A 19,432-nucleotide genomic window follows, 5' to 3' on the forward strand; every position below is an offset into this window, starting at 1 on the left:
GAAAGTATGCAGAAGCTAGAGGCGACCAAAAAACGTACGGAAGAAGAATAATAAAAAGAAAAAGAAAAAGAAAGATTAGGATAACATAGGTTGGAAATGCTTGAAAGCATTTCCACCAAATAAATACTATATGCAGGGGAAGCAAATTCAAGTTTCCAGAGAAAAAATCCAAAATAAATAGGATAGGATAGCACTTACAACAGTTCCTTAATTGTTCCTGAAATGGATTCCCATGCCGAGATGGTGACAGCTGTAGCACCATGCACTCTCACCACTGATAGCTCCACGCTAATGATATCTATGTGTTAATCCACTGTATTTTAGTTACTGTGTGAGGGGGTTTCCAGCGTAAGGGAGCATCTTTTTGGCTGCTGTGATGCCTGATAAAAGAAGATGTGTATTTATACCTGTTAATTTGAATGAGGTTGTATCATTCAGGAGCAGCAGAGCAGGAGAGCATGGCACAGTTACACCCAGTACATCAGATAGAGGAACACAAACCTCACCCAACATGTTTTTACGTCATTGCATTCCCAGTACATGTGCATGAAAGAAGCTGTGAGGCTTTCTGTGCACAGAGTGCAGTTTGGGGATGACAGTGGTTTCATGAGATAAGCCTTTCTTGGAGTTAGAGACGTCCTATGAACGTAGTTGAAATGGATCAGTTGGTGATCCGGGTTCCTCGAGGCAACAACAATCCAGGACCATATCCTCTTCCAGTCAGGCTTAATCTCACCCACATGTTGTTTAAAGTCACCAGCCCAAGCTCGTACAATAGACAGCTCTTTATAGGAAGCTGTCCGGAAGAATGAGTAAAGCTGAGAAACCACACCTTTATTTGGCCCATTTGGGGCAAAGATGTGATGCAAAGGGTGCCTGGTAAGTGGAGAGTTCCAAGGTCCTCCATGTGCTTTCATGGATGCACACAGTTGGGGAATGTTGACAGCAATGATCTTTCTTACATTTACCACAAATACTGTTTTATTAGCTTTTTACTTTGAGGTGAAGACGGATCTGAGGAACAAGTTACAAGGAGACCATTTGGCCACTTGTATGTGGATCAGCATAAATGCCCCCCCATACCCCAATTTAACTACAAAAGAGCCTTGGAGCTTTATTTTGAAAAGCCAAGAACAATGAAATGCTCAGCTGCAGAGTGTAGTTTGTGCAAATAGATCTGGCTTCAGCTACTTGTTTGAATAAATCAGGTTAAATCAAGATGTCTTGACTCTGTTGGTTGTTATGTCAACAAAATATGCATCGAGTTGTTGGAATGTGTTTTGGTTTGTTGGTCTCTAGTCGTCCCACTTTCTCAAATCTGATGCTAATGTGGGACAGCATGCTTTGGGTCATCTGGGACAGTCATGGAAGCTCTCTAAATGGGGAAAGGTGCATTCAGGGACTTCCTGAATCAAACCAGGAAGGAGAAACTACCTGCAGATGTCAGACAGGGCTTCATGGCAAATACAGTCGGTCCCGGTCTAAACACTGATTGTCTAGATAACTAGCACATACTCAGCTAGCTCTATAGCTAGCAACATTAGCCTGCCAACTAGCCCAGTTAACTCCTTGGTCTCATGCTGGTAGACAATGTTCTGTTCTCTCGCTCTCTCTATCGGATTCATGAAGCTTAACTAGTGAGAATCTGAAATCTAAATGTATTGTATCAGGATGCAGCAGCAGAGACCAGACTCCCCTGGACCTGGACCTGGACCTGGACCTGGACCTGGACCCAGCTGTGTGTCCATGAAGAGTGACTGGTCTATGGGTCGCTTTATTCATTTTAAAGCTGAACAAGCTGCTGATGCAAGGTAAGAACTGAACCTGCACTCTCCTTAGAGGATGAATCAGGTCTAGACCAGCCCCCTTAATAAACAGTAACTCAGTCAACCAGCCCTGAATCCTGCAACCCGTCAGGTCTTCTGAGCCACGATGATGTGAGAGAGTGACAGTGTCGTGTTTCACTGAAACTCTCACAGAAAGGATCAATTAAATGGTTTTTAACTGGGATTAAACTACAAAATAATAAATATACAATCAAACCTTAAAGAGACAGTGAGGAGAAAACCTTCTGAAAGAAAAGACTCATAGACGCCGAGAAACCTTAAGAGTTAGAGAGAAGCTAACTTGGCTAACATGAAGGCTAATGACAAAGAAGAGTAGTGGGGAGGCTAAACTAAGCTAAGCTAAGAACAAAAAGACTCCAAACCAACAGACACCAAACTCGAGCACCGTCTTCCTCTCACTCAAGGGAGGTTGTAGAGTAGTAAAGTAAGACACTTTATATCCAGCAAACTCTTATTTTAGGTGTTAAGGTAACTGATAATGCCCGAGGACGTGTCTATTACCAGGAGGTAATGGACTACGTGGAGGCCAGAACCGTCCGATGCCCAGTGGAGAGTTAGCAACCAAAATGTAAAGTTTTTTAAGAGTCATAACTCCGTTTTCCCATCATTGTCACCCCATACAGTTCTAATGCAACGGAAACCTGCTCCAGTTAATAGGACAGACCTTAGATACGACTTGGCAACGGGAGATATTTCTAGTCCGCTCAGCTACAAACCACAAAGCTAACAATATGCTAGCAACACTCTGGGTGCAGCACTTTGACGGGTGTTCACATGTCCACAACGTGGTCTCATGTGACCCAGATCCATTTATAGTATGGACACTGACACTAGCATCAACTCAGAACATGACTCATCAATATAATGATAAACAGAGTAAACTGATTCATGTAACTCAACTAGTGAGAATCTGATAGTGTATTTATTGTATCAGGATGCAGCAGCACAGACCAGACAACCCTGGACCTGGACCTGGACCTGGTCCCAGCTGTGTGTCCATGAAGAGTGACTGGTCTATGGGTCACCCTATTCATTTTAAAGGGAACCTAGCTGCTGATGGAAGGTAAGAACTGAACCTGAACTCTCCTTAGAGGATGAATCAGGTCTAGACCAGCCCCCTTAAACAGTAACTCAGAGTCCACCAGCCCTGAATCCTGCAACCCATCAGGTCTTCTGAGCCACGATGATGTGAGAGAGTGACAGTGTCGTGTTTCACTGAAACTCTCACAGAAAGGACCAATTAAATGTTTTTAACTGGGATTAAACTACAAAATAATAAATATACAATCAAACCTTAAAGAGACAGTGAGGAGAAAACCTTCTGAAAGAAAAGACTCATAGACGCCGAGAAACCTTAAGAGTTAGAGAGAAGCTAACTTGGCTAACACGAAGGCTAATGACAAAGAAGAGTAGTGGGGAGGCTAAGCTAAGCTAAGCTAAGAACAAAAAGACTCCAAACCAACAGACACCAAACTCGAGCACCGTCTTCCTCTCACTCAAGGGAGGTTGTAGAGTAGTAAAGTAAGACACTTTATATCCAGCAAACTCTTATTTTAGGTGTTAAGGTAACTGATAATGCCCGAGGACGTGTCTATTATCAGGAGGGAATGGACTACGTGGAGGTCAGAACCGTCCGATGCCCAGTGGAGAGTTAGCAACCAAAATGTAAAGTTTTTAAGAGTCATAACTCCGTTTTCCCATCATTGTCACCCCATACAGTTCTAATGCAACGGAAACGTTGTCCACTGCTCCTAGTGTGAGTGTAGCACTAAGACGAGTGTTCACATGTCCACGTGGTCTCATGTGACCCAGATCCATTCAAAGTATTGATCCTGACACTAGCATCAACTCTCAGAACATGACTCATCAATATAATCAAAGCAAACTGATTAATGAAGCTTAACTAGTGAGAATCTTAAAGTGTATTTATTGTATCAGGATGCAGCAGCAGAGACCAGACTCACCTGGACCTGGACCTGGACCCAGCTGTGTGTCCATGAAGAGTGACCGGTCTACCTGCAAAACGGCATTGACCCAGAAAACACCCCAACCAAAAGGAAAAAGAAAGACTCGGCAACAGACACAGACGACCGACACACCACAGAAATTAAGGTCAGTCTGCTTGACAGCATAAACAACAAACTGGATCTTCTAACGTCACGAGGAAGTTAAAGACATGCAATAGCCTGGAATTTCCCCAAAACAGCATTGTAACACTGCAAAAACCAGACCTGTTAATACAAATGCATATTGTTACTAAAGAAAATAAACTGATGAAAGAAAGTGGACCTACAAACCCGCTCCATGCACGACATCCCAGAATCGTTAATCCCAGACTTCATGACAACCTCACGTAGAGGAGGGTCTGTTCTAAAGGGGATCTGAGCCTCAACAGGCCAGCCACCTCCTGCTGGGTCTGGTGGCGGCCCAAAGGAGGTGAGGACAAGGCAGCAAGGAGGAGGAGACGGGAGACAGATTTAAACTTGTATCATCAAGTTAAAACCTACATTTAAATAATAAATAAATCCAGAAAGTTCTTCCCGGATCCAGCTGTCCTGACCGGTTCTGACTGCCCCATAGCCACGCCAATGCCTCTTTGTCCACAGAGCCTGACCAGAGATAACCCTCTCCTTATATATTTATTATTATTATTATTATTTTCTTTCTTTTTTCCTTTCCTCTCCCTCACTTTGATTAATACTCTCCTCCTTTTGCTCTTTCCTCTCTCTATCTTTCACACAGAAAACTCCTCCATTCACCCAGTGAACGGTCTATGGCTGAACAAGCTGCTGATGGAAGGTAAGAACTGAACCTGGACTCTCCTTGGAGGATAAATCAGGTCTAGACCAGCCAGAGAAAAGTTAAGAGTCAGAGAGAAGCTAACTTGGCTAACGTCACAGCTAATGCCAACTTCTTTATTTATCCGTTCTCTGTCTCTAGAGACACACACACACACACACACACACACACACACACACCCACACACACAAACACACACACCCACACACACAAACACACACAATAGACAGCTCTTTAAAATCAGGTTAAATCAAGATGTCTTGACTCTGTTGGTTGTTATGTTATGTCCCTTTATTTATATACAGTCGGTCCCGGTCTAAACACTGATTGTCTAGATAACTAGCACATACTCAGCTAGCTCTATAGCTAGCAACATTAGCCTGCCAACTAGCCCAGTTAACTCCTTGGTCTCATGCTGGTAGACAATGTTCTGTTCTCTCGCTCTCTCTATCGGATTCATGAAGCTTAACTAGTGAGAATCTGAAATCTAAATGTATTGTATCAGGATGCAGGAGCAGAGACCAGACTCCCCTGGACCTGGACCTGGACCTGGACCTGGACCTGGACCCAGCTGTGTGTCCATGAAGAGTGACTGGTCTATGGGTATCCCTTTTAATTTTAAAACTGGACAAGCTGCTGATGGAAGGTAAGAACTGAACCTGAACTCTCCTTAGAGGATGAATCAGGTCTAGACCAGCCCCCTTAAACAGTAAGTCAGAGTCCACCAGCCCTGAATCCTGCAACCCGTCAGGTCTTCTGAGCCACGATGATGTGAGAGAGTGACAGTGTCGTGTTTCACTGAAACTCTCACAGAAAGGACCAATTAAATGGTTTTTAACTGGGATTAAACTACAAAATAATAAATATACAATCAAACCTTAAAGAGACAGTGAGGAGAAAACCTTCTGAAAGAAAAGACTCATAGACGCCGAGAAACCTTAAGAGTTAGAGAGAAGCTAACTTGGCTAACATGAAGGCTAATGACAAAGAAGAGTAGTGGGGAGGCTAAGCTAAGCTAAGCTAAGAACAAAAAGACTCCAAACCAACAGACACCAAACTCGAGCACCGTCTTCCTCTCACTCAAGGGAGGTTGTAGAGTAGTAAAGTAAGTCACTTTATATCCAGCAAACTCTTATTTTAGGTGTTAAGGTAACTGATAATGCCCGAGGACGTGTCTATTATCAGGAGGTAATGGACTACGTGGAGGCCAGAACCGTCCGATGCCCAGTGGAGAGTTAGCAACCAAAATGTAAAGTTTTTTAAGAGTCATAACTCCGTTTTCCCATCATTGTCACCCCATACAGTTCTAATGCAACGGAAACGTTGTCCACTGCTCCTAGTGTGAGTGTAGCACTAAGACGAGTGTTCACATGTCCACCAGATCCATTCAAAGTATTGATCCTGACACTAGCATCAACTCTCAGAACATGACTCATCAATATCATCAAAGCAAACTGATTAATGAAGCTTAACTAGTGAGAATCTTAAAGTGTATTTATTGTATCAGGATGCAGCAGCAGAGACCAGACTCACCTGGACCTGGACCTGGACCCAGCTGTGTGTCCATGAAGAGTGACTGGTCTATGGGTCACCCTTTTAATTTTAAAACTGGACAAGCTGCTGATGGAAGGTAAGAACTGAACCTGGACTCTCCTTGGAGGATAAATCAGGTCTAGACCAGCCAGAGAAAAGTTAAGAGTCAGAGAGAAGCTAACTTGGCTAACGTCACAGCTAATGCCAAAGAAGTGGATCTACACTAAGCTCAGCTAAGCTAAGCTGGGTTTACATCGGAGCTACTTGAAAACCTGGTGCATCAGCATCAGACTCCAAGTGGGTCTGACCAAACTGGGTACTTGATCAGCCATATCAAGTACAGTTCACCAGCTACACCATCTGGACCAAGACCTGAATGAGGTTTCCTGCAGGTTTGAGAAGCCAACGGTTAGCTACTAAGATAACTTTAACTGTAGCTGTAAAGTTGACCTTGAATTATGAAGCTAACTTTGTTAGCAGCTTCACACCAGAATCCACATGGATCCAGATCCAGTAAGGTTGCTGCTCAGGGTGCCGCTCTGCCGCTTGTGTTCATCAGAACCCGAGGCTTCAAAACCGTAGTCCACAAACCAACGGGTGATGTCGCCATGACAACGTCCACTTGTGATCTCCAGTCTGTGCTTTAGTGACTCTTTGAACTTGGTTTTCTCCACAGAGTTCAGCAGATCTCAGAGGTTCCGTTTACCCGGCAGCATCAAACACACCTGGACTCCATATTTATGGTGAGTACATGTACAAGCTCACCTTTCACTATGAACCACATCCACTACAGATTCAATGCTGAACTGGTTCTAGTGGTCTCCATGCTGCTCAGACCCACACATGAACCCCATGTTGGGTTCTTTAGAGTTCATGTTCAGTTTATCCTTCTGTTCCAGCTGCTGGAGGAGAACATCTGCACTTTTGTGAAGAACGAGCTGAAGAAGATCCAGAAGGTCCTGAGTCCAGATTACCCAGAATGCTTGGAGAGTGAGGATGAGGAGTTGTTGGACGGTGAGGATGAAGAGCAGAGGAGGAGCAGAGAGGCGTTTCAGAAGATCACAGTGGACTTCCTGAGGAGAATGAAGCAGGAGGAGCTGGCTGCCTGTGTGCTGATGGGTAAGAGGATTTTAACAGATTTAACATGGTGGAAAGAAGAGAAGGATTCAATATGAAGAACTTCATATTTCCAAACTCTTAATAGGCTGCACACAACTTCAATGTTTGTTAATGTTCGGATGTCAGAATCGATATTCCAACACTCAAGTTCTACAGAGTTCAGACAGGATCACGACCGTTTCAGAGAAACAGGTGTTTCACTTCACCCAGTGACCGTGTTAACTGGTGACTTTCAGCTCGTAGGAACTAAATGGTTAGGTTACGGTCTACCAGGATATTTAGAAAACCCAACGGTACTATTTTCAACACGTCATCATCCCGTCTCTTTCTATGATGCTGTATTGTGATGTGTTGTAGTCATAGGCGGCCTGGGGGGCCCCCAAACATGATGGGATGGCCGATGAAAAGAAACAAAAAGAGTGAATAAATGAAACTTGTGGTGAAACTGTAGGCTAGCCCTTTTTAAACAGCGTCTCTGCATTATCTCAGGAGCGCTGGTTCGGCAATTCTCCACAGATGGTGATTCACACAGAGCGAAGCATCTCCGCCGATCACCTGTGATTCCCACAGAAAGTGAGGCTCCTAATGAGGCGCGATGGTACACGTCATGATGATGACGTTGGCGTCAAACATCCTGGAAAGTGACAAAGTTAGGTTTTTCTCGCTAAAGTAGCCTACATAATTCCATAATGGGCATCAGGTCGCTGTCTGACTCTGTCACTCGGGAAGGAGGCTGGGGGAAAGTTCCCTGAAGTCGGGAGGGCTGACAGTCGCAGTGATTTATTTAAAATAAAATAAATTAATACATTTATTTCAAACAGATCACCACAACCGTCGATTTGAACTCACCGGGGTGTTTGTGTTTGTGGTGAAAATACATTTCCATCACAAACACTCGGTGAGTTAAGGTTTTTTGCCGGTGACAGACGCTGTTTTTCAGGCAGAAATGTGAGGAAGAGTCGGCAGGACAGGCGGGAGGACGGACGCTTCTCCACGTACAGCTGTGGTATTTTTTTTCCTCATATAAGTTGTCAAAGACAGTTAGAGTTACTACGTTACTGTTGTTTGGTTCTGTAATGTTACTGTGTGGGACATTTCTCTGTATTTAGTTGAGTGAAGGACCTGTGCAGTTATCAGACTGTCCGACCGACGCCCGCTCGCTCCGCGCCTCCGGATTATCAAGTAACATCATGCTGGATCTAAACTCTAACGCAATAACGTGAAATAACAGCAAGGTCAAAAATAGAGACAATAAAAGTGCAGCTGTGTCATAACTTGTATCAAGTTCAAAAATAGAGACAATAAAAGTGCCACTTTGCAATCTGTTCAACAACAAAAAGACAAGCAATGCATTTGGCAAGACAGGTGAGCAAGTGAATGTATGAGACTCCTCCCTGCATTTCCACAGGCCCTGTTTTTGTGAATGAAGTATCTGGGGGCGGGGCGGTCAGGTAACGCTGAGTGGCCTTGATGCCTGTCAGTCATGATGCGTCGCGTCTCGTCACCTCTCTGCTGTGTCTGCAGCTGAGCACTGTGATGCGTGTCTCTCTCCCCGGGCCGGGAGTTATCATACCGTAAAATACCAAATAATCATTTGTTTCAATCACTTCACAGACGAGGCGTTTATTTGGGACAGGTGTTTAATTCCTTCATCTCAAAAATCCGGGATGAAAATATCACAAACTTCTCCAGCGTCTCTGTGAATTCTCTGGCATCCTTCTGCAAGTGAAGTTGTTGCGGCGGAGGAAACGATTTAGACAACAAATGTGTCTTCAAAATAAGAGCGTTACATTGCACCCTATCGGAGTTTAGAACTGGGTTCTTAGCGGGGGGCTTTTAATTTGAAAGTAGCGGCCGCTGCATCCTTTCAGGTTTCAATGCATCAGAGACGCATGGGTGCAAACATATGGGTAATTAAATGTTTCATGGGATAGGGCCTCATACATAGTATTGAAACGGGCCCCTAAAGCCTAAGGCCACCACTGGTTGTAGTGACTGACTCGTGGAGCTTTGCAGCTGCATTTCAAAGGGTTATATCCTTCAGTTCTGTTTGTCTTGTAAAAGTCTTTTATATATTTCATGTTGCACCTGATTGATATTGTCTCCAATAGTTCTGATTTAATCATTAAATAAGTCACTCATACTGAGGACTACAGGGATACATGGCTCTAATACATGGCTTGTTCATAGACTGTAAAAGGGTCTGTAGGATCCACTAACTGGGTTCCTTTGTTGTTTATCCAGGAACCGCTGGTGCAGTGTACCAACGTAAACTCAAGTCTGACCTCAAGAAGAAGTTCCAGTGTTTGTTTGAGGGCATCACTAAAGCCGGAAACCCAACCCTCCTGAATCAGGTCTACACGGAGCTCCACGTCACAGAGGGAGGGACTGCAGAGGTCAATGAGGAACATGAGGTCAGACAGATTGAAACGGCATCCAGGAAACCAGACAGACCAGAAACAACCATCAGACAAGAAGACATCTTTAAAGGCTCACCTGGAAGGGATGAACCAATCAGAACAGTGATGACAAAGGGAGTGGCTGGCATCGGGAAAACAGTGTTAACACAGAAGTTCACTCTGGACTGGGCTGAAGACAAAGCCAACCAGGACATACTGTTCACGTTTCCATTCACTTTCAGAGAGCTGAACCTGCTGAAAGAGAAGAAGTTCAGCTTGGTGGAACTCCTTCATCACTTCTTCCCTGGAACCAAAGAAGCAGGAATCTGCAGGTTTGAAGGGTTCCAGGTTGTGTTCATCTTTGACGGTCTGGACGAGTGTCGACTTCCTCTGGACTTCCTCAACAACGAGATCCTGACTGATGTTACAGAGTCCACCTCAGTCCAAGTGCTGCTGACAAACCTCATCAGGGGGGAACTGCTTCCCTCTGCTCGCCTCTGGATCACCACAAGACCTGCAGCAGCCAATCAGATCCCTCCTGGGTGTGTTGACATGGTGACAGAGGTCAGAGGGTTCACTGACCCACAGAAGGAGGAGTACTTCAGGAAGAGGTTCAGAGATGAGGAGCAGGCCAACAGGATCATCGCCCACATCAAGACCTCACGGAGCCTCCACATCATGTGCCACATCCCGGTCTTCTGCTGGATCACTGCTACAGTTCTGGAGGACGTGTTGAAGACCAGGGAGGGAGGGGAGCTGCCCAAGACCCTGACCGACATGTACATCCACTTCCTGGTGGTTCAGTCCAAACTGAAGAACGTCAAGTATGATGGAGGAGCTGAGACGGATCAACACTGGAGTCCAGAGACCGGGAAGATGATTGAGTCTCTGGGAAAACTGGCTTTTGAGCAGCTGCAGAAAGGAAACCTGATCTTCTATGAACCAGACCTGACAGAGTGTGGCATCGATATCAAAGCAGCCTCAGTGTACTCAGGAGTGTTCACACAGGTCTTCAGAGAGGAGAGAGGACTGTACCAGGACCAGGTGTTCTGCTTCGTCCATCTGAGTGTTCAGGAGTTTCTGGCTGCTCTTCATGTCCATCTGACCTTCATCAAGTCTGGTGTCAATCTGATGGCAGAAGAACCAACAACCTCCGGGGCGTCTGAAGTCACCAGAGACGAACCTGAACTAACACATCTGCACCAGAGAGCTGTGGACGAGGCCTTACAGAGTCCAAACGGACACCTGGACCTGTTCCTCCGCTTCCTTCTGGGTCTGTCACTAAAGACCAATCAGAAACACCTACGAGGTCTGCTGACACAGACAGGAAGTAGCTCACAGACCAATCAGGGAACAGTCAGGTACATCAAGAAGAAGCTTGATGAGGATCTGTCTCCAGAGAGAAGCATCAACCTGTTCCACTGTCTGAATGAACTGAATGATCGTTCTCTGGTGGAGGAGATCCAAGACTACATGACTTCAGGACTTCTCTCCTCCTATAAACTGCCTCCTTCTTATTGGTCAGCTCTGGCCTTCATCTTACTGTCGTCAGAAAAACGTCTGGACGTGTTTGACCTGAAGAAATACTCTGCTTCAGAGGAGGCTCTTCTGAGGCTGCTGCCGGTGGTCCAAGCCTCCAGCAAAGCTCTGTAAATATAGTTTTTATATTCAAAATACAACGAACCACCATGGAATTACAAGGTTCTATCTGCATTCTGAATGATTTGATTGGTTTTCCAAACAGCAAAAAGTAAATAATAAATAGTAGTCATCCAAATAGTTACTTGAGGAAAAAAGTATTTAGTGAAAAAACTATTCAAGTACTGAGTACTTGCTGATTTACTGTTTCAATAATCAGAACCTGAAAATAAAATAGACAAAAATATAAAATATCAATGTGCAAATTCAGATATTACCAAACAATACCCCTTCAATTAAACCACAAAATCCTTACAAAATAACATTAATTAAGGCTAATTAAGCCACAAGAAACACTAATAATCCTCAAATTGGCTCAATTTAGTCGTTGCAAACATTCTGTGTTCAAAACATTCTCTTCAGTCATCATGAATACAGGATGATGGATGGATGGATGGATGGATGGATGGATGGATGGATGGATGGATGGATGGATAGATAGATAGATAGATAGATAGATAGATAGATAGATAGATAGATAGATAGATAGATAGATAGATAGATAGATAGATAGATAGATAGATAGATAGATAGATAGATAGATGTGATGGTTATGCAGTAGATGTCCGGTGTTCCCGTCTGGACGTTGTCATGTTTGGACTAAGTGCCCCCGCGGCCGGCCTTACTCCCAAGCTCACGGACCCCTGGGCGTCTGGCCACCCACCTCTTCTAATCTGTTTCCATGGCTGATGAAACAGTTTCTGCTGCTCACGACTTCCAGCAAAAGAACAAATCACTAAAGAAACCAAACTCTTTTCTCTGCAGTTTGATGTTTAAATATTTGGGCATCAAAATGAACGTGTTAACGCGGGATGATTCATTTGTGGATTTAACACATTCATCTTTTTAATGCATTAACACTGTTGGCTCTCTGTACGTTGAAGTATAAAGAGAGAGAGAGTGAGACGGTGAGTATGAAGTCATCGGTTAGATTACAGCGTGGTACAGTGTGCAGCAGTGTATTGTGGGTACCGCATGTTTGTCGGTGAATAAATGCTACAACCAGACACAAGCTAACATTCCGTGTCTTGCCGTCAGCCGTCTGATAATTAAAGTGAAGGGGATTAGCACCGAAGTAAGCCAGACTTGTTCTGTTTTTTATTCTACATTTCTGATTCCTCTTCAGACTCAGTGGCTGTAACCTCTCAGAGAGAAGCTGTGAAGGTCTGTCCTCAGTTCTCAGCTCCCAGTCCTCCAGTCTAAGAGACCTGGACCTGAGTAACAACGACCTGCAGGATTCAGGACTGGAGCTGCTGTCTGCTGGTCTGAAGAGTCCACACTGTGGACTGGAAACTCTCAGGTCAGACTCAAGGACTTTGAGAAATTCTAATTCTAATTCTTACTAGAAATTCTAGTAAAACATGAACAGAATCAATGATTTTCAAGGAATACAAAGAGTTTTCTCATCATGTTTGAACACGTGAAGTTAGTGTTGGAACAGTGTCCACAGAAGTTACATTGAATTCTTTTCTACCACATTTTACATTTATTTCTGGTTTTAGGATGAGTTTTTTTCTCATTGATAAAATCCTTGCTGGTTAAGTTTAAAGGTCAATGAATGAAATGTTCTTGTTGGTCTTGTGAAGGACTGCAATACAAACACAAGGTAAGTCTTTGTAAAGCCTGTTTTCGATCTTGCTGAGGAGTTTTCATTGTTAATTCCAAGGAGACGAACAGTTGTTTGTTCTAGTTTCATCACACATTTCTGATTCCTCTTCAGACTCAGTGGCTGTAACCTCTCAGAGAGAAGCTGTGAAGGTCTGTCCTCAGTTCTCAGCTCCCAGTCCTCCAGTCTAAGAGACCTGGACCTGAGTAACAACGACCTGCAGGATTCAGGACTGGAGCTGCTGTCTGCTGGTCTGAAGAGTCCACACTGTGGACTGGAAACTCTCAGGTCAGACTCAAGGACTTTGAGAAGTTTACCTATGAAGCTTCCAATGATCCGTTTCCATGCACCAAATATTCACTTCTTTGCTCTTATTCCTGAAAAGACACTTTTGCTAAAGTTCACATGGCGGCTCTAAAAGAGCAGTTGAACACATGAATGTCTGATATGTTCTGAGACTCCAAATTTTGTATTTGACTTTATTCTCAGAATACTTGTTATTTAATTAATAATGTTACTTAATTCCTCCAGTTCAATATGAAAACTGACAACAAACAGAGTTGAGATGTTATTGAATTACAGTTTTCTTTGCTAGTTGGTTTAAATCAGTAGCCAGATCTTTGTTGGGACACCAGGTCTGAAGACAGACCACATAGACTGGTTCTACTGTTGTTTCTTGACTTCTCGTCCTCCTCTATCCGTCTCTGTCCATCACTCAGCCACGCTTATCCCACCCAGTACAACATCAACACAACAACAGAGCATGATCACTTTTTCTCAGTTTAAAAGTCCCCAGAAGTGACAGAAGTGTGTGTGTCTTCAGTCTGTCAGGTTGTCTCATCACAGAGGACGGCTGTTCTTCTCTGGCCTCAGCTCTGGACTCCAACCCCTCCTATCTGAGACAGCTGGACCTGAGCTACAATCATCCAGGAGACTCAGGAGTCAAGCTGCTGTCTGCTGGACTGGAGGGTCCACACTGGAGACTGGACTCTCTCAGGTGAGGACAGGTGGACAGACATTAGACTGGACTCTCAGGTGAGGACAGATGGACAGACATCAGACTGGACTCTCAGGTGAGGACAGATGGACAGACATCAGACTGGACTCTCAGGTGAGGACAGATGGACAGACATCAAACTGGACTGTCAGGTGAGGACAGGTGGACAGACATCAGACTGGACTCAGGTGAGGACAGATGGACAGACATCAGACTGGACTCTCAGGTGAGGACAGATGGACAGACATCAGACTGGACTCTCAGGTGAGGACAGGTGGACAACTGGGCTTCATGTTTCCTGGTGTTTGCATGTCTTCCTGCAGGGTGGACCATGGGGGACAGCAGAGACTGAGACCTGGTCTGATGAAGTGTGAGTATGTCTTCAGTAACTCAGCTGCTCCAGATTTGAACGTGTTCATGACTGAAATCCGATTCTAATCAGGACGTAGCGTTTGTTTCTTCGTGGCTGTAAAGATGTCGTGTTGTGTTCACACCAAACGCCACATTTTCACCTTCAATTACACACAAAGTCAACGCAGAGACGCAAACGGACGCCAATTCCTGCCGGACGGCAACGGAGGCGAATACCCAACATTCCCGTTGTTGTGGTGTTTGTGTGAGTTTAAATATTTGAAGTGAAGAGAGAAGTTCCTGAGACTCTGTGTCTCTAAAGCGTCTCAGCGTTGAGATGGTCCTCCTGTCGTCCTGACGTCCCTGAATCCTAAATGGAGGACCCAGATGTTGTCTCCTGGGTCTGTGGTCCCCCAGAGCTCTACCATAGTAGCTCACATTAGTCCACAGACCAGACCACAGTTTGGTCTGGTTTCAATCTTTACTCATTTTAGGCCCAACTGTGATATTTTTACTACCAACGATGTCGTTTTGTAGCGTTTTTGTTTTGTTCGTTAAGGTTTTTTCAGACGGTTTCAAACGTTGACCGTTGGGTCCAGAAAACACGTTGTTTCCATGGAAACGTAATAGAGAGTGGAGATGAGTTGTATGGGGACGTAGTTTAGTGGGAGACAGAGATGAACCTTTAGCTGCATTGTGTTTGTTCTCTCCATCAGATGTCTGTGAACTGGAACTGGACACAAACACAGTCAGCAGAAAACTCAAACTGGACGACAACAACAGGAAGGTGACACGTGTGGAAGACGACCAGTCATATCCAGATCATCCAGACAGATTTGTCTCACAGCCTCAGCTGCTGTGTAGAGACGGTCTGACTGGTCGCTGTTACTGGGAGGTCCAGTGGAGAGGACTGGTTCATATATCAGTGAGTTACAGAGGAATCAAGAGGAGAGGAGACGACTCTGAGTTTGGAGGGAATGATCAGTCCTGGAGTCTGGATTGTTATGATAGTGGTTACTATGTCAGTCACAATAACAAACAAACAGACATCTCCTCCTCCTCCTCCTCCTCCTCCTCCTCCTCCTCCTCCTCCTCCTCTGGTGTGGTAGCAGTGTACTTGGACTGTCCTGCTGGCACTCTGACCTTCTACGAAGTCTCCTCTGACAAACTGATCCACCTCTACACCTTCAACACCACATTCACTGAACCTCTTTATCCTGGGTTTGGAGTCTGGTCTGGATCATCATCAGTGTCTCTGCGTCGTCTTTAGGTCTGAAGTCGTGTTCACACCGAACGTGAAGCTCATTTTTCACACGCTGTGATTACATATCCAATCCATTCCAATCCACTTTATTTAGATCCCATTTTAACAAACACAAGGTTTTCCAAAGTGCTGCACAAGATAAAACACAATAAAAAGTACAGAATAGAAAGATAAAAGGAATCAAATAAACAGATCAGATAAAAATATGCACGTATACACATAAAATCATCAAATCAACTCCCTACATGGTGTCAGAAGACAAAGACAATCCATCCAGAGTCAATTCAAAGATGAGAATCTGTGTCTCTAAAGAGTCTCAGCCAGGAACCAGATGTTGTCTCCTGGGTCTGTGTCCCCCAGAGGTCTAGATAGTAGACCACATTAGTCCAGAGACCAGACTATGTGAGGAACCAGAGACTCTCTGTGGTCCCCCAGAGGTCTAGATAGTAGCTCACATTAGTCCAGAGACCAGACCAGCCTATGTGGAGGAACCAGAGACTGTGGTCCCCCAGAGGTCTAGATAGTAGCTCACATTAGTCCAGAGACCAGACTATGTGAGGAACCAGAGACTGTGGTCCCCCAGAGGTCTAGATAGTAGACCACATTAGTCCAGAGACCAGACTATGTGAGGAACCAGAGACTGTGGTCCCCCAGAGGTCTAGATAGTAGCTCACATTAGTCCAGAGACCAGACTATGTGAGGAACCAGAGACTGTGGTCCCCCAGAGGTCTAGATAGTAGACCACATTAGTCCAGAGACCAGACTATGTGAGGAACCAGAGACTGTGGTCCCCCAGAGGTCTAGATAGTAGACCACATTAGTCCAGAGACCAGACTATGTGAGGAACCAGAGACTGTGGTCCCCCAGAGGTCTAGATAGTAGCTCACATTAGTCCAGAGACCAGACTATATGAGGTACCAGAGACTGTGGTCCCCCAGAGGTCTAGATAGTAGCTCACATTAGTCCAGAGACCAGACTATGTGAGGAACCAGAGACTGTGGTCCCCCAGAGGTCTAGATAGTAGACCACATTAGTCCAGAGACCAGACTATGTGAGGAACCAGAGACTGTGGTCCCCCAGAGGTCTAGATAGTAGACCACATTAGTCCAGAGACCAGACTATGTGAGGAACCAGAGACTGTGGTCCCCCAGAGGTCTAGATAGTAGCTCACATTAGTCCAGAGACCAGACTATGTGAGGAACCAGAGACTGTGGTCCCCCAGAGGTCTAGATAGTAGCTCACATTAGTCCAGAGACCAGACTATGTGAGGAACCAGAGACTGTGGTCCCCCAGAGGTCTAGATAGTAGCTCACATTAGTCCAGAGACCAGACTATGTGAGGAACCAGAGACTGTGGTCCCCCAGAGGTCTAGATAGTAGCTCACATTAGTCCAGAGACCAGACTATGTGAGGAACCAGAGACTGTGGTCCCCCAGAGGTCTAGATAGTAGCCCACATTAGTCCAGAGACCACACTATGTGAGGAACCAGAGACTGTGGTCCCCCAGAGGTCTAGATAGTAGCTCACATTAGTCCAGAGACCAGACTATGTGAGGAACCAGAGACTGTGGTCCCCCAGAGGTCTAGATAGTAGCTCCCATTAGTCCAGAGACCAGACTATGTGAGGAACCAGAGACTGTGGTCCCCCAGAGGTCTAGATAGTAGACCACATTAGTCCAGAGAGCAGACTATGTGAGGAACCAGAGACTGTGGTCCCCCAGAGGTCTAGATAGTAGCTCACATTAGTCCAGAGACCAGACCAGCCTATGTGGAGGAACCAGAGACTGTGGTCCCCCAGAGGTCTAGATAGTAGCTCACATTAGTCCAGAGACCAGACTATGTGAGGAACCAGAGACTGTGGTCCCCCAGAGGTCTAGATAGTAGCTCACATTAGTCCAGAGACCAGACTATGTGAGGAACCAGAGACTGTGGTCCCCCAGAGGTCTAGATAGTAGCTCACATTAGTCCAGAGACCAGACTATGTGAGGAACCAGAGACTGTGGTCCCCCAGAGGTCTAGATAGTAGACCACATTAGTCCAGAGACCAGACTATGTGAGGAACCAGAGACTGTGGTCCCCCAGAGGTCTAGATAGTAGCTCACATTAGTCCAGAGACCAGACTATGTGAGGAACCAGAGACTGTGGTCCCCCAGAGGTCTAGATAGTAGCTCACATTAGTCCAGAGACCAGACTATGTGAGGAACCAGAGACTGTGGTCCCCCAGAGGTCTAGATAGTAGCTCACATTAGTCCAGAGACCAGACTATGTGAGGAACCAGAGACTGTGGTCCCCCAGAGGTCTAGATAGTAGACCACATTAGTCCAGAGAGCAGACTATGTGAGGAACCAGAGACTGTGGTCCCCCAGAGGTCTAGATAGTAGACCACATTAGTCCAGAGACCAGACTATGTGAGGAACCAGAGACTGTGGTCCCCCAGAGGTCTAGATAGTAGCTCACATTAGTCCAGAGACCAGACTATGTGAGGAACCAGAGACTGTGGTCCCCCAGAGGTCTAGATAGTAGCTCACATTAGTCCAGAGAGCAGACTATGTGAGGAACCAGAGACTGTGGTCCCCCAGAGGTCTAGATAGTAGCTCACATTAGTCCAGAGAGCAGACTATGTGAGGAACCAGAGACTGTGGTCCCCCAGAGGTCTAGATAGTAGCTCACTTTAGTCCAGAGACCAGACTATGTGAGGAACCAGAGACTGTGGTCCCCCAGAGGTCTAGATAGTAGACCACATTAGTCCAGAGAGCAGACTATGTGAGGAACCAGAGACTGTGGTCCCCCAGAGGTCTAGATAGTAGCTCACATTAGTCCAGAGACCAGACTATGTGGAGGAACCAGAGACTGTTGTCCCCCAGAGGTCTAGATAGTAGACCACATTAGTCCAGAGAGCAGACTATGTGAGGAACCAGAGACTGTGGTCCCCCAGAGGTCTAGATAGTAGCTCACATTAGTCCAGAGACCAGACTATGTGAGGAACCAGAGACTGTGGTCCCCCAGAGGTCTAGACCCTTGAATGGCTGACATCATTGAAGCTGTTCTTCTATATTAGTTCCACATATTCTATTGTAAATGTTCCGTTTTCATAATGATGTAACGATGTCATTCTACTATCTGACTGTGTGTATTGTTCTGCACCAATCACCACGTCACATTCCTTGTGTGTGAAAACATACTTGTCAATGAAGTGTTTGTGATCGTGTATTGATCCAGAAGATCCTTCAGTGTTTGGAATGAGATCTGCAATGTATCCCCTTCCACCTCTGCTCAACTCTTCTGCATGCTTCCCTTTCTCTCTCATGTTACTCTGATGGATAGTTGAACATGAAAACAAGAAATTACTATTCATTGGAATTCAAATAGAGTTCATACATTTTCATTTGATGCAAGTTTTATTTTAGAGGAAGAAAAGAACAGAATAAAGTTTGTCTTCACAATCTGGCATGGTTTTCCATGTTATTGTTTTGAAATGATCTTTTTCTTTAGAAAGGCAAATTACCATCACATACATGAATTCCAATCTTAGTCATTCAAAGACAGATAAAGATGCTTCCAGGAAGTCCATGTGATTTGGTCCATATTGGCCTTCTGGAATGTTTTTCTGACTCTTACTGGTTTTAGTTGAGAACAGTATCAGAACAGAACAGAACTGGGGACCACTTGAGACAATCCAAATAACACTCACACACACAAACAAAGGGAGGACAGGTTCACACAATGCCCAAGTACAGTCATATGAAATCACATCTAATTGGTTTTACATACTCAGTCCATTTGGTCCAGATCCTGTAAAACCTTTCTTTTTCCACTTTGAG

At 45.0% G+C, this 19,432-nt stretch overlaps 2 protein-coding genes across 2 annotated transcripts in view; both read left to right on the forward strand.

Annotated features, from left to right (window-relative positions):
* Positions 1-19,432, forward strand: part of LOC311015324 (uncharacterized protein) — a gene marked incomplete at its 3' end in the record, with an annotated part of 558,532 nt that overhangs the window by 266,526 nt on the left and 272,574 nt on the right. Inside the window, exons 19-24 of the mRNA XM_084012477.1 lie at positions 1,671-1,811; positions 2,782-2,910; positions 3,786-3,959; positions 4,590-4,646; positions 5,152-5,292; positions 6,154-6,276. Coding sequence (XP_083868603.1) covers positions 1,671-1,811; positions 2,782-2,910; positions 3,786-3,959; positions 4,590-4,646; positions 5,152-5,292; positions 6,154-6,276 — 765 coding nt within the window. The remainder of the gene's footprint in view (positions 1-1,670; positions 1,812-2,781; positions 2,911-3,785; positions 3,960-4,589; positions 4,647-5,151; positions 5,293-6,153; positions 6,277-19,432) is intronic.
* Positions 7,130-19,054, forward strand: LOC311026053 (NLR family CARD domain-containing protein 3-like). Its single transcript, XM_084029356.1, has 7 exons — positions 7,130-7,298; positions 9,543-11,346; positions 12,522-12,695; positions 13,116-13,289; positions 13,825-13,998; positions 14,322-14,368; positions 15,066-19,054. The coding sequence occupies exons 1-7, from the start codon at positions 7,262-7,264 to the stop codon at positions 15,617-15,619; spliced, it is 2,964 nt and encodes a 987-aa protein (XP_083885482.1). The 5' UTR covers positions 7,130-7,261; the 3' UTR covers positions 15,620-19,054.

This window comes from Eutrigla gurnardus (assembly GCF_963514095.1).
Source record: "Eutrigla gurnardus genome assembly, chromosome: 1".
NCBI classification, from domain to species: Eukaryota; Metazoa; Chordata; class Actinopteri; order Perciformes; family Triglidae; genus Eutrigla; species Eutrigla gurnardus.

What these genes read in the sequence shown, in the direction of transcription:
- LOC311026053 (XM_084029356.1), top strand. Translation starts at nt 7,262, where the DNA reads ATGAAGCAGGAGGAGCTGGCTGCCTGTGTGCTGATGG. An exon ending in GGCTGCCTGTGTGCTGATGG is followed by an intron (nt 7,299 to 9,542) that starts GTAAGAGGATTT and finishes TTGTTTATCCAG; the next exon opens with GAACCGCTGGTGCAGTGTAC. An exon ending in GAGACCTGGTCTGATGAAGT is followed by an intron (nt 14,369 to 15,065) that starts GTGAGTATGTCT and finishes TCTCTCCATCAG; the next exon opens with ATGTCTGTGAACTGGAACTG.